This window comes from Montipora capricornis, chromosome 7, assembly GCF_036669925.1.
Source record: "Montipora capricornis isolate CH-2021 chromosome 7, ASM3666992v2, whole genome shotgun sequence".
NCBI lineage: Eukaryota > Metazoa > Cnidaria > Anthozoa > Scleractinia > Acroporidae > Montipora > Montipora capricornis.
The window spans coordinates 44,860,993-44,875,992 of NC_090889.1; the positions used below are offsets into that span (position 1 = coordinate 44,860,993).

General features: G+C 42.0%; 1 protein-coding gene across 1 annotated transcript in view; it reads right to left on the minus strand.

Annotated features, from left to right (window-relative positions):
* LOC138056066 (MAM and fibronectin type III domain-containing protein 1-like) overlaps window positions 1-15,000 on the minus strand; it is a 38,686-nt gene that overhangs the window by 1,578 nt on the left and 22,108 nt on the right. Inside the window, exons 5-6 of the mRNA XM_068901910.1 lie at window positions 1,737-2,033; window positions 342-638 (exon numbers count right to left, since the gene is read on the minus strand). Coding sequence (XP_068758011.1) covers window positions 342-638; window positions 1,737-2,033 — 594 coding nt within the window. The remainder of the gene's footprint in view (window positions 1-341; window positions 639-1,736; window positions 2,034-15,000) is intronic.

The following is a 15,000-nucleotide window of genomic DNA, read 5'->3' on the forward strand; positions in this document are numbered from 1 at the left end:
TCAATCCCTGCACTTCCTCTCATGAGGACAATAGTAGTTTCAAATAACACTATCCCCCAAACGACCAACCTATTCTTACACCGAACGTTAAGGTCAGTCTAGCCTGAGTATTAAGGCTTTTCGAAGGCATGATGTGAGGGAGAGGGAAAAAACAAAACGAAAACTGATACTAATACTGATATAAGTTTGGTTCGTAATTGGTTTCCCATTTCTTGGACTAGCGCTCTAAAGGAAATCCATGCATTCTAGAACTTAAAACTACCTTACCATATGTAATCAGTTTTATGAACTCCAGTGCAGTTAAACCAAACAAATCACGAAGCCTACGAATAGCCACTTACTGGTGAACGCGTTTGCCCCATAATACGGTCCAATTCCTTTAGAGGTAAACCCAGCGACCCGAATGTAGTACTTTTTTCCTGGCAGGAGCCCAGGTAAGATAAAACTTCTGGTCGATGCACTGACGTCGACCTGAGCGGAGAAATTTGGGATTCCATAGCACGAAGTTCTGTACTTAATGTTATAGCCAAGAAGTTTGCCATTGCGATATTTTTCGGGAATTGGATGTATTGATATGTTGATGCTGTCACCTCCAGGATAATTGTTGTTAACGGATACATAAGGACTTCTACTGGGTACTACGATGAAGAAACAGAGAAAGAAAACACAACAACGTAAAATAAAAATAAAAAATCACATTTTATAGTGGAAGAGTAGGGCATGGAGTTCCCGGTGTTGTGGTCTGATCTATGGATATAGGGGTTAGGTGTCAATTGGGACGAAAAGTTCTGTTCCTCTCTCCTGCCACTCCATGAATTGTGGCGAATTAAAGTAAAGTAAAAGTAAAGGAAGCGAAAAGGGTATTTTAATATTTTTGGTATAGCTTTTTTTAAAGCAACTTTAATTCAAACTACCACGGGGGAAATAAACGGGGCTAGCCTACTGGATTTTTTGTGCACAACTGAGCAATTTCGTATTAATTAGCATTACAACGTGGTACGAGTATAAAATGCTATTGCGTGTGCGAATTTGGATTCCGTGCAAGTAGGTTATAAAGACTTAAGGGAATGACTTCTCTTCACACCATCATATATCTGTAAAATAATTGATTATCCCTTACTTTGGGTAATACTGACAAATAGCATAACTGATGTAAGAAATGTTTAACGAAAAATTTTTTTTTTGGTCTTTTTTGCTTCCTCTTGGTGAATGTTTAACCTGAATTAGCAATGCATGGCTGGGGCATTCCTTTAGACGGTGCAACAAATTAGTATTACGGGAGCCCTACCAGCGAATTAACTATCACATGTTTTTTTCATATCCGTCACTCACAAGCAGAGGAAGCAATTGAGTTCTATCTTCACTTTGCTCACACCTCTGACCTTTATCCTGATCATATTCTTTTGCTTATTAGATATTAGACTTTTTGTCCTCTCCTCTACAGGTTAGGGTCTTAATAACAAAATTATGTGTATTTTTGATTGGATCGAAATTGCTTTTAAGGTGGCTATGTGGCTAGCCACATAGACAAAGTTTATCCAATCAGAAGCTTGTTTCTATTTCGTCAATTTCCTCTCCCAGCAAACAAAGCAAGCCCAAGCAATAATGTTCATTGTTGTGATATTGCTCTTGCAGAGAGACAGCATGAACGTATCTTTGAATGACTGCATACAACAAGTCGTTGGGTATATTTGTTTGCATCGCGTGTTTCATCTAACTTTACTTTTCACACTCACCACCTTCCTCGGTAAAAAGCAATACTTCTGAACTCCTGTGTGGTTGTCCTAGTACATCCACGACAACAGCGAAGAGACGATACTCAGTGCCTCCTTCAAGTCCGCTTAATGTTATAGACGTAACGTTTGGAAAAACAATGTCCCCTGCTATCTCTTTACCATCAGTAGTTTCTACTATTGCAACATAAGCCCGAACCTGGTTTCCAAGCCTGACATCGGTTAGGTTTGGCCATTGAAATGTAATACTGGATTCTGAAGCATTAACGACGGTAACATTCCATCCATCCACCAGTGGCGCTGTAAATAATGTTGGAAAGTCATTGTAATAAAAATTATCTCCGTTACGAGGTTTAGTAGATAATAGTTTTCTACTCGTTACGCTATGCATGTTTTGCATAAATTTATGTCTTTGTTCATACAAATTCTCATGCTATTATTTAGCATTGTTATAAATATATATAAAAGCAGTTATGCTTTCAGTTTGTCACTCTAGCTCCAAGTAATCCCGGCAGTTTACTTTATTTTGCTGTTCAAGATGGCTAACGAAGAAGCAGGGGCTTCTTTCGACGGCGATTGGGCGGTCTCCGAAGCTGTTGCTCGTGCAATGTCAGCTATAACGGACTCAATTTACATTGTTATCGATACCCGTCTCCAATCGTATAAGCAGGATAACTCACAGACGGTTGAAGCAGCGGTTTGGCGCGCGAAGCACGATCACTACGAATTTAAAAGTAGAGGGAACAAACAGCAATACGAACACGAAGAGGATGTCTTTGTTCACACAAATTCTCATGCTATTATTTAGCATTGTTATAAACATATATAAAAGCAGTTATGCTTTCAGTTTGTCACTTTAGCTCCAGGTAATCCAGGCAGTTTACTTTATTTTTTGTTTTCATTTTTATTTTCATTAAATTTTTCATTCGTTGGCTTTCCGTTTACAGTGCTGGCAGTTTGGACATCTGGCAAATAATTGCCCGAAGAATAAGTTATCTTCGTGTTGACTAGAGCACGTTGACATTGCAAGTTTCATTTAGGGTCTATGTGGAGATTCTGATTTTGTTTATACCGAGCTCAATGAAGATAGGGCTGAATTTTCTTGTGGCGGAGAAAGGTTTAATCAGCGAAGTAAATTCCCCGTCGCATTGCGTCAACCCTTTGTCAGTAGTCGAAGGAAAGAAACTACGCTTAGTTCTTGATCTGCGTGATGTCAACAGATATTTAGTCAAATGTAATTTTCGTTATAAAGATCTTCGAGAATTAAAAGCAGTATCGTACGTTCTGCAATCACATTCCGGAAATTGTCAAATCAATCAGTCAAGATTTTCGTCGATAATCAGGGCGCATCTCGTATCCTAACGATTGGAAGCCCAAAGCCTCACTTGCAGGAAGTATTGTTAGAGGTTTTAAAGCTCTGTTTCCGATTCGCAATTTCTATCGAGGCGCATTAGCTATTCCGTGAGGAGAATCTTCGTGCTGACCTTCTAAGTAGGTTCATAGGCAAGAATGACTGGCGTTTGAACACCCGCGTATTCAGTATGATTGACAAGAAATGGGGGACCCCATTCCATTGATCGATTTTCCTCGCACCTTAACAACCAATTTCCTAAATTAAACTCGAAGCTCTTCTCGCCCGGTTGTTTCGGAGTCGACGCCTTTGCGCAGAACTGGAGTACAGACAACAACTGGCTGTGTCCCCCAGTCCATCTGTGTCCACCATCTCTAAGAAAGCTGGCTAGCCCCAAAGCCGTTGGTACTCTGGTAGTGCCGGAATGGCCCTCAGTATCGTTTTGGCCTGTCTTGCACGGCACTCCAGGCAGATTCGCCCCATTTATCCTTATCCTCTTCAGAATTCAGAATTGCCTACTCGGCCAGCCTTCCTATTTGGTCAGTTGTTCAATATATTTCAGCTCCATTGTTGAGCGTTAAGAGCTTTTTGGCTACGCCTGTGCGTGGCAAGTCTTCGTCATTGGTAGACCATCTTCGACCATCCTTTTCTTTTTGGACAAGTGTTAATAATTTATGTCTCCTTGCTGGTTTAGCGCAAGTGCCTATTTCGGCCAATTCCTGTTTATTGTTCAGGTTTTAATTGCGTTATCAGCTCCATTGTAGTGCGTGAGAGCCGTTTAACAACGTCTATTTGGCGAGGTGCTCCATCTTTAGTTCAAGCAAGAGGTGTAATTTCGGCCAGCCTGCCTATATGGTGAGGTGTTAAGGAACAGTTGGCTGAGCACAAGTGCCTATTTCGGCCATTCCTGTCTTATGGTCAGGTGTAAATTGAGTTATCAGCTCCATTGTAGAGCGTGAGAGCCGTTTGGCTACGCCTTTTTGGCGAGGTGCTCCCTCTTTGGTTGAACAAGAGGCGCTATTTCGGCCAGCCTGCCTGTTTGTGAGGTGTTCAAAATATAGCTCCCTATTTGGTTAAGCACAAGCGCCTATTTCGGCGTTTTTCCTGCCTTATTGGTCAGGTGTAATTGTGTTATCAGCTCCATCGTAGAGCGTATGAGTTCTATTGGCTTTAATTTTATTTAAAATAATAATAATAATAAAGAAATCAGTAGTACTTTTGTTACTGCCTTCCTTTTTATTTTATGGACAGATATTAGGTCAGTCGGTATCTGAAGAGAAGCCTTGAACTTGGAGGACGCTGGTCTGTACAGTCAAGTTCCGTTGTTATTAGAGTTGGTCTTGTCAGCCAACGCCCCAGGCACCATTGCCAGATACACCAGTGGATGGAATCGCTGGCGCAGTTGGTCAAATCCAGGGTTGGTACAACGTATTCCTCATGTGCCCGCAGAGCCGCTGCATGTCGCCCTCTATATTTTAGAACTAACCAACACAGCTTTCCGGAACGGTCACGGGAGTGCAGTCATCGACACGGCTGTATATAGCATTAGATGGGGTGACAAATTAGCCGGTTTAGCCTCTCCATTGGACCACCCTATTGTTACCTCTGCAGCTGAGGGAGCGAGAAGAAAGTTGGCGAGACCCGTTCAGCCAAAGGAGCCGATAAGCGAGCATATGCTACTTGAGATGGCAGAACGTTATAATACGCCTTCGGCTTCGTTACTAACGCTACGTTTTCGTTTCATTTTCCTCATTGGGTATTTCGGCTTGTTTAGAATTAATGAAATACTCGGGATACAACCATGTGACATTCAGATTAGCGATTCACATTTGTCAATTTTCATTAGCGGTCGTAAGAATGACCAGCATCTCGACTGTCACACCAATATACTTCAAGCTAGATCCGGTAAAATTACTTGTCCTGTACGGAAAAGATTATGTCATTGTTGCTGTGGACCCACAAGAGTAAATTGGCTCCGATCGTTTGTAGAGTTGTTAAGTGTAAGAAACAGGAGCGATTTCATGAATATGCAGGTATTTGTTATTCTACCGCTCTAGACAACATGAGAAAATTCTTGGCTCCATTAGTAAAGGATGTTAAGAGGCATACTCTGTACGATTCGAGTTAGGGTCGGCCACGGTACCTCACCGATCTGGCTGAAATTTTGCATGTAGTCTTTGTTTGGAGTCCTTACTACGAAATGGATATTTTAAAGTTCTGATAAATTTTACTTTGGGAGTTCTAAACATGGCCAGTTTTGGTCGGCTGCGAAGGGTAGCCAATATGGCGGATCAAAGGACTTCGTGTCATCACTCTGTCCAGCTCACCATAATCTTTTACCAAAAGCCATTAAAACCGCTTGTAAGGGCTATCTTTGTACTCACGTTCTATGTCGAATTCTTCTCTGAAATGAAAAGATTTGGTCATGAACGAGCGAAAAGTTGTAGTATACTTCCAGGATACTTTTGAGACATCTAAATTTACTGCAAATCGAAAGGCCGGTATCTCCCATGTTATGTCGATTGACAGCTTACTGTTTAACCTGGACGTAGAGCTGTTATAGCAGGTTTGACAGGAGAAATAAAAAAATGGGCAACTTCTTTAGCACGGGAGAAAAAAAGATTAAAAACGTGTGACCAGTGCGCAACTATTAACGGCCCGTATAACAGTTATTGCTGGTTTCCGCTGTCACGCCATCGAAAATAAAAATCGCAACCATTCAATAAATTAAGTCAAGAATCTGGGATATGATAGATGATTGATATATAAACAACCTCAGCAAGATTTAGGTCTGTGCGGTTTTTCATTCGCGCTCTATTCGGATAAATGTTTTTCCTTCCGCAGATGATGAACACGGAAAAATCACTCGCGATCAGCGCAAAGTTAACATTCTCGATTTCCAGTGCCAATGCTAATTCAATTACACAAAGGTGGCATTTTCCCACGACTGAAACCAACAACCCTGACATTTTTCGTGGAAAATAAATTTTGTTTGCAGATCAAGGCAGGAACAGTTGATAACATACAAGTTGAGGTAAGTTCTGCTAATAATTCGATCTTGATGTATTTTGCTTAAGTTATTCCAGAGTTATTATTTCGGCCTTATTGACAAATCCACGGAGTTTCCTTTTTAATTTAATTCCTGGTGAATGTACAATGAAAAAGATTATTAAATTCGTGTGCGATGGATGTAACCTGTTCACTGCCCAGTTAAGTTAGCTTCACTGCATTGTCTCTTTTGTTCAGCTTCTACGTAATAATCTTGAATCAATTTCGGTGTGTTGTAAGATATTCACTTTATGATTTTCACTTTTGGGAGACTTAGGTATATCCGATATGACTTTCAACACTTTCAGCGTGTCTATTATGGCAAAATGTGGATTTTCAAAGTTTGTTGGCGATTCTTGTGGCCATGGAACTTCATCGGCCGATACACAGTGTATCATTCTAGCAGAGTGCAAAAAAGACATAAAGCCACATCTCAGGGGTTTCAATGTGATTGATTCCTCCCTCAAGAGTGAGATGCAATTGATCTTCGCCAGAGCAGGTATTGCACCTTATGCATTTCGCCAAATGTATTTGTATTTGATGTTAACATAAAAGTTACACTACCAGTTATTTATGTTAACTGATAACAAATGTGAGTGTTTGAGACAAGGGTTCCACATTTAATTCCTTAGCCTGTGCCAGGCATCCGGTTTATAGTTAGAGATCAGCAGCGCGAAAACGGCAAGAGGAGTATGAGAAGACGAGGCAGACTTCTCTCGGCCTATGCTATCCTCTTTCTTTCACCGGTTTTCGAGCTGCTTGCGACCTCTCAAACGCCTGGAACAGGGTAAATTCAAGATTGCCTGTGGATTGCCCGGGAGAAAAGGTTGGGGGCCGGTGTTAAACGTCTGGCATGAGCATGTAAATCGCAGAATTTGGTATCAGGGCTCAGGGACAATATTCAAATCGCCTTCAAGGTAGCGTTTAAGGTGAAGACATCAAACGTATTGTCATACTGTGGTAGTGGTCTAGACCAATCAGGCATAAAATTTTTCGTAAAAGCGACGCCACTTCTAAATGAGACTTCCCCCCACACATACACCCACCCACACACACCCGCGCGCCCATGATTTATATCCGCTTTCCTCAGCTCTTGGCTCCTCGTGGAGGAGCCTGCCCTGCCCGCATGGCAGTTCTCCAACCGGAGACCCGTTATGTTGGTAGCCCTATCATCTTCCTGGTGTTATCATTAACAACCGTTCAAGACGAAGGTTGGTTTCGTCCTTTGTCTTCCAATTTCCTCTTCAACCGTTTTCTATTCCCATCTCTATCTTACTCAGTTCTTTATTCCTAATCTGGTTAAAGAACCTCGCAAATCTTGACAGCAACAACGGCTTGTATGGAGTGCTATATTTTACTGCTTGCACGCACACATGTTATATTGGACTCTCTTCTCTGGCACATGGGTTTAAATAACTCCATATTTAGGGCAAGGACGGGGTTAAATATAGACTAGACGGAATACATTTTATAAATTATTATCAAAGTTTTTGTGATTGAAATTCTGATAATTTTGCGCCATTTTTTAACCTGGTGTCGACATATTTTCCACAGGTCTATTTGAGTTGACTGCGGAGCATGAGTACATTACTATCTGCCCTCGACATCGGGAAAGCTACGGGATACGTTGGACATGCGGAAAGACTCGCTGTTCCATTCACAGAGAATTTAGTGGCTACACAGCACAACCACCTAAAGGAAATCGTGGAGTTAACTTGTTTCAGGCGAAAACCCTTTTTTCTGAAACCGGAAAAGTTATTCCTGTTGGCTCGCGTAAGTTCCTCTGTTTTGAAGTTGATTCATCAAGTTGGGTAAATTAATGCACAAGGGCGCTAATACGGGCGCCAATTTGAACGGATGCACCTCTGAGACAGAAGAACATGCTGTTGGAATGACGACGCGTGATGGAATAAGTCGTTTATATTAATTCTATTAGTATACGGCCGCTTATTGGAATTGATACTTTAAGTGAAATAGAGATGCGTATTGCAATAGAAACGAGTAACGGCAAACAGAAGAGCGTTGGAATAGGGGCGCGTATTAAAACGATGACACTAAATAGAATTGAGTGCCAAAATCAATACTTTTTTTTAAAATTAAACTTCTAGCAATATGCCCTATGTGTAGACAAAAAATTAGCAGCATGGCAGGAGTTGCCGAACAAGAAGAAGAAATCGACAACCAACGGGTGTCTGACGGTGAGGTAGAAAAAGATGTATTCCGAGAAGAGGAAGAATCGGGACATGAAGAGAATGACCCGGAGAAGCCTTGTGTTTTCGCTGATGACACGTCTCCTTTCAAACAAGAAATGGATGAAAAGGCCTTGGCGAAAAGTTCCTGGTTAGAAGAGCCATTAAGTGAAGACCAACAAAGCACAGTAAGCCACTTTCTATACTTTATCTTCACCGGTTGCATACTAAATTCAGATTTCAGATTTGTATCATTTTGCAATATTACATATTTTTACACCGTCTAAATTATATGATTATATAGCTAGACACGGTTGTTTTACTAGAAAATACACCACTTATGAAATTCTTACGAAACTAAATCCAGGATCCGTACCCTCACTAGTGAGGATATTGATAACGTCATTTCCGGCTTTTTCACGGTTGTTTGTTGCTTGTGCATGGAAAACAATTCAAGTTAAGCGCCTGGGGAGAGGTCCTAACCATCAGTAAGATACCGCCCGTCAGTAAAATTGACCAATCATCGCGTGCGTACTATGTGACACCACATACTACATCTTTACTTGTTGGTTATTTGCAGATTATGTCCCTTGAGGAAACAGACATTAGTTTAACCCCGCAAAGCAGTGCTGCTTTACATCGAGAAAGTTTGATGGCAGATGCATTGAGGTCACATGTCAAAAGCTACAGAAAAATGAAACTCAATGATTTCCTTGGGAGCTGTGGCCTATCGGCAATCAGTGAAGTAGATATGGATTTATCTTCCGCTTCAGAGCGTACCAGGAGACGATATATTGCTGAAACTCGTGAAGTTGTAGTGGCTGTTCTCAAAACGTTGTCGCAGAGTCATGCCGCGGACTTGTGGGACGCACTGAGAACCTCAGACAAGATGTGCGAAGTCTTTAACCTCCCCAAACTCGAATTTGATGAGAAGAAAGCTTCCAGCGGAAGTAATGAGAAGTATATCAAAGCTCTTGCGGAGACATACGACAATGCATCCAGCAGAAATATCAAAAGACAAGTACTTTCTATCATAGCAGACCTGACCACCTATGAAGAAATCCGTAAATTTCTGCCAGGTTTAACGAAATATATGTTCTGTGAAGCACGAAAGCATCGATTGACGTGTGGACGTGGAGTTCCTGTGGTACAAAAGGCTGGAGTACGCACTAGAGTTGACATCAATCAGTTGGATCATTTTGTTAACTTCATAACTAGTCCCTACATTGTACAGGACCTGCCATTTGGCGAACGGTTCTTGAAGTTATCTTCTGGAGAGGTAATTCACACCCCTAACGTCATTAGGGTGTCAGTTAATGAGAGAATTATCGACCAGTATTTGCAATATTGTCAAGAAGGCGAAGCGACTCCACTCAGCAAGAGTACTCTTCGCCGTGTCCTGTCTGCTTGCAGTGCATCAGTAAGAAAATCCCTCCAAGGGCTTGACTACTTTATTTCAGAAGGAGGCAAGGCCTTCGACGATTTGCTGAAGTTGGTGGACAAGCTAATCGATTTTGGGATCCCATCAAATGTTGCTCAGGATCTTCAAAGAGGGCTTAAGTCAGGAAAGAGCTATCTTAAAAGTGATTTTAAGATAAGGACAGTGATGACATGCTGAGGGGTTTGCATTCAGACCCTTCGTAAGGTGGGGGCCCCAAGCTCTTTCCTGTAAATAGCCTGAAAACCCTTTCGCCGGCAATAAGGGAGCTTGGGGTCCGCTTTCATAAGTCCGCGGAAACAGTGTCAGAATTAACTTGTAGTGAACGTTAAGGCGATCGTTATGTTGTAGAATGTTAGTTATCGCATACAAAACGCATGCTTGCTTCTGGTGCGCTGTTAACACCGACTAAATGGTACACAGCATGGAACACTGTAATTTTGGGTTAACGTAACGCGAACGAAAAGAATACATCCGTAAATTTCTAACAGACGTAGCATATATGCTGCAGTACCAAGAGTTAGATCTTGTGAAGATAGCTAATAACGTATCTACTCTGGAAAAAAAATAGCAGTTCTCAGAGCAAGTGTTGAACCAATAGCCTTAAACTAACAGGTCCAGGCTCTGAGGGCTTTTTTAAATAGCAATTTGTTGTTTTTCTGCAATCAGGTCAACGTCACCAGCTCGCGTGTTCCAGACCACTGCAGTAAATATTCCCTAAATGATCCCACAGATTCAAGTTTCCGAGGCAATTGCGACCACACCCATGATCTTCTCTGTGAGCGATGCGAAGAACTGAAAACTGTGCTATCTGGTATCCAGGCGGCAATTTTAAATAGTCCCTTTGAATCAGAAAACGAAAAAGACGATGCACTTCACGTGTTCCAAGAAGCCGTAACAGCTATCGAGAGCTGGAAAGCTCATCAACTGCGAGTTGTGAACCAGGATAAAGCACGTAGCGATGTAATCGACTGCCTGAGTGAAACAAACGTCTTGCTCATCCAAGACTGGGCAATGAAATTTCTCCCTCGGCTGTACCGTGAGTCACAGGGCGAATGGTTTGGAAAAAGAGGCATTTCCTGGCATATTACAGTCGCTTTAAGAAAGAAAAGTGGTGAGATTGAGACACAAGCATTCATCCACATAGTTAAACGTTGTGCCCAAGACAGTGCCTGCGTGACGACACTCATGGAACATGTTCTCACAACATTAAAGAGGGAGAACCCAGAAATAGAAAATGCATTTTTCCGTCAAGATAACGCTGGATGTTATCATTCTGCCAATACTGTTCTGGCTTGTAAGAACATCAGCAAGCGAACTGGGATTTCCATTCGTCGCATGGACTTTTCTGACCCACAAGGAGGCAAAGGTCCATGTGACCGGTTTGCTGCCACAATGAAGAATCATGTGTGCTCTTACGTAAACGAAGGTCATGACGTAGTTACCCCTGAGCAGTTCCAGGAGGCACTGCTCTCGCATGGAGGAATTTCTGGCGCTAGAATTGCTTTGCTGCCTGATCCAGTTTGCGACAAACTTAACGCTAAGTGGCCAGGCATCAGTAAAGTGAACAATTTTGAGTTCTCCTGTGAGGGGGTAAAAGTGTGGAGGGCATACCAAGTTGGTGAAGGAAAACTACTCCCGTGGTCTAAATTCGAAGGTAAAAATCGTAACTTTTAATTGTAGGGACTAGAGCGTGAGATTGGTATACATTAAAAGACACTAAACCTCAGGACAGCTCCCTACATGTAGACAATGCAAGTTACCTTTTGTTCTATCACGGTGCTGGAAAAAATAATTCGTGCAATGATTGGAAAGTAACCGTAAATGGTGCATACAGGTTATATCGAACTAACATCCCACCGGGATAAAGCCAATTTTGACTGCTGTTTTCTTTTCCTTTAAGGTATTGATGGTTCTATCACAGTTGTAACGGATGTGGTGTTTTCCGATGGTGGATTCCGTCCAGTGAAGCCACGAAAGGCAACTGAGAAATGTCAGTCATCCTGCAAGAGTGGAAAAAGCACTAGCCTCGCAGAGGAGCGAAGCGATAACGATGACGAAAACGAGAGATCAGGTGCTGAAGTTGAAAACGGAAGGGAAAAATTGTTTGCCTGCCCAAACGAAGGTTGAATTAAAACCTATCAACGCTTTGGTTCAATGGTTAACCACACGCTTTACGGTCAATGTGTGTTTCAGGCTGAGAGAGAGTCCCTTATTGATACAGCGAAGGTCCTGTACTGCAGAAAGCTCCTAGGTGAAAACAGTGCCCTCACGCCAACTACGGAAACAGCGGCGGCAAAGTCTTCGTTACCATCGCCACACAATGCACTGGATAAGGGCTGGGCGTTGAGATCAACCAAAACGTCCAAACCTTTCAGTGAGAAGCAGAGGCGTTTCCTCGAGGAAAAGTTCACAATCGGTGAGACGACAGGGAGAAAACTTGACCCCGTGACAGTAGCTCGACAAATGAGAGTGGCCAGGGGCAGCGATGGGCAGCGGCAGTTTACCCCTGAAGAACTACTGACTGCCAACCAGATTCAAGGCTTTTTTTCCCGCCGCGCAAAATCTAAGAATCAAACAGTGATTGAAGTTGAAGATGATTTCGTGGCAGCTGAAGTTGAAGATGCCATGGCAAGCGTGCGAAATGAAGTGATAAACCAAACGCAACCGATTCATCCAGTCACCTTTGACGGCTACAATCTTTGTGATCTTGTTGCTACAGGAAGGCTGTGTAAGCTTACAGTACCCGTTTTACGAGACATTTGTTGCCACTTTGAACCAGAGATGAGTTCAAAATCACAGCAACTGCCACGCCGAAAAGCACCATATGTGGAGATATTGGAGAAACATGTCCGAGCTTGTTCTTGTTTTGACACGCTACCTGCCAGCTGACCATTTCAATTGTGTCGCATACCTTGTTTAGTTTACCGCCAACCGTCTGTACTTCCAGTAGGATTATGCTATGCGAGAGGTTGCAACGACGGTCTTCCGATTCCTAGTGTACTAACTTTAAGAATTCACATGATCATCCCTCTGAACGGGCTATGTGGTACATAGGTTTTTACTGTATAAACGTTTCTTTAATACAGTGTTTCATTGTCACAGTAAGGGTCGAGAAACTATATTTTCTTACAACACCCTTAACGCTAGAGTGCAGTTTTAAATTTTTGTGCAGCGCCCATGCAGGTTTCATCATGGCACAGCTTAAAACACTATCAAATAGACGGGGCTCCCAAGGGAAACAGCAATACACTAATAAAAGACGGACCATGTCATCTTTGGGGACCGTCATGTATTTTCTGAGAAAAAGTTGTTTTTGGCAAAAGTTATTTTTTGACCGTAAGTTCAGGAAAGCTTTTTCAGCATTTATTCCAAGATCCCAACAGCAGCAAGCTAGGGTCAGGAAATGTTAATTTTCTTTGGCTCGTTTTACTTTCCTCCTCCTGTCCATTGCGGAAAATTACACCACTCGACCCCCCTCCCCCCCACCCCCTCTCCTCTCCCCCAATGATAAAATAATGTTATCCTCTGGTTGTTCGTTTCAAGTGCTGGTTGATAATCAGTAGTGCCGGTGGGACAAGTCTTTTTACAACCTAAATGAACACCAAACTTCAATTGTGCTTCAGAACAATTATCGATGTGCACAAGATGAGTGAAGACTTGAGCTAACTCAAATAATGTAAATAGATTCATGAACTGCGTTCAATCAATACGCGACAAAGAAGTAAGTGTACCTAATTGAGAGTGTTTGTTTACTTTAGGCCGAGATTATTGACATCGTACGCATTGAATTAGAATTTAGACATTCAACTGTACATGACCTCGAGACATATTTCGCTGTTTTGCTACCTCAATGCGGATATAGTTTCGCCAGCTTAAAGATAGCGCGTACCGGGCGTATTTGAGATATGAAGTTTTTACAGGAGCGCGGTTCGATCGTTCCCCTTCTAAATAAGATTTGTTTCAATGGTTTGTTTATTTACATTAGTGAAAGCAGAACCTCTTCGATAAATCACTCGAAGGATATTGCAAGTACAAATAAAGTAGTAAAGTCAGTAAATGGCTGTTTCGAAGGGAAATATGCTAACATTTGGACACGATTATCATGTTAAACTTTACATATTTTCCTTTGCACAATGGTCATACTTGTTTAATATTTTTCTCTCGTGCTGAAGAAGTTGCCCATTTTTTTATTTCTCCTGGTAAATCTGCTATGACAGTTTTACATCCAGGTTAAATAGTTCACTGTTAATCGACATAACATGGGAGATATCGGCCTTTCGATTTACAGTATATTTATGTGTCTCAAAAGTATCCTGGAAGTACACTACAACTTTTCACTCGAACATGACCAAAACTTTTTATTTCAAAGACGTATTTCACACAGATCGTGAGTAGGAAGATAGCTCTTAAAGGCGATATTAATGGATTTTGGTTAAAGATTATGGTAAGCTGGAAGGGAGGATGATAAGAAGTCGTGTGATCCGCCATATTGGCTCCCCTTCGGAACCGACAGAAACCGGCCATGTTCAGAACTCCCAAAATAAAATGTACCAGAACTTTGAAACATCCATTTCGTAGTTAGGACCCCAAAGCAAGACTACATGCAAAATTTCAGCCAAATCGGTGAGGTACCGTGGCCGCGACCTTTTAATATTACTCTAATCTTACAGAGTATGACTCTTAAGGAGTTTGCCACTCACAGTATGAAAGGTGGTGGCGCTAGCGACGCAGGCTTCACATCAGCTGATCCAGAACTCAAAGACAGGCACGCTGGTTGGAAGAACCCAAACACTAAGCTCAGATATCAGAAACGATCTACCGAGGAATTAATCGAGATCACAACGTGTATGAGAGGTTGATTTGAGTTTCATTGTTCATTGCTCAACGGGGGAGCGAGAGTTGTTTCTTGGCCCCGTCCAGATTTCCTCCATCGTCTCCATGCTGCGATATATGAGTTTTTTTTCTGGCCTCCCTGATGCACTTCCAATTGTTAATAGGCACGGTGTTTAGCATCGTTTTATGGTAGATCGTCCTTTTTTCCTTGCTTGTTTCATACGATACTTTATTTTATATTTATATAATTGTATCAGTATAGACCAACTCAAAACAACACTGGGGAAAACACTACAGGTATTCGATACTTCAAACTGCCATTTGTGGGTGACTTCTCTACCGTCACACGCAAAAAACTGAAACACTTGTTGGACGTTTATTGCAAAGATATAGACATCAGAATTG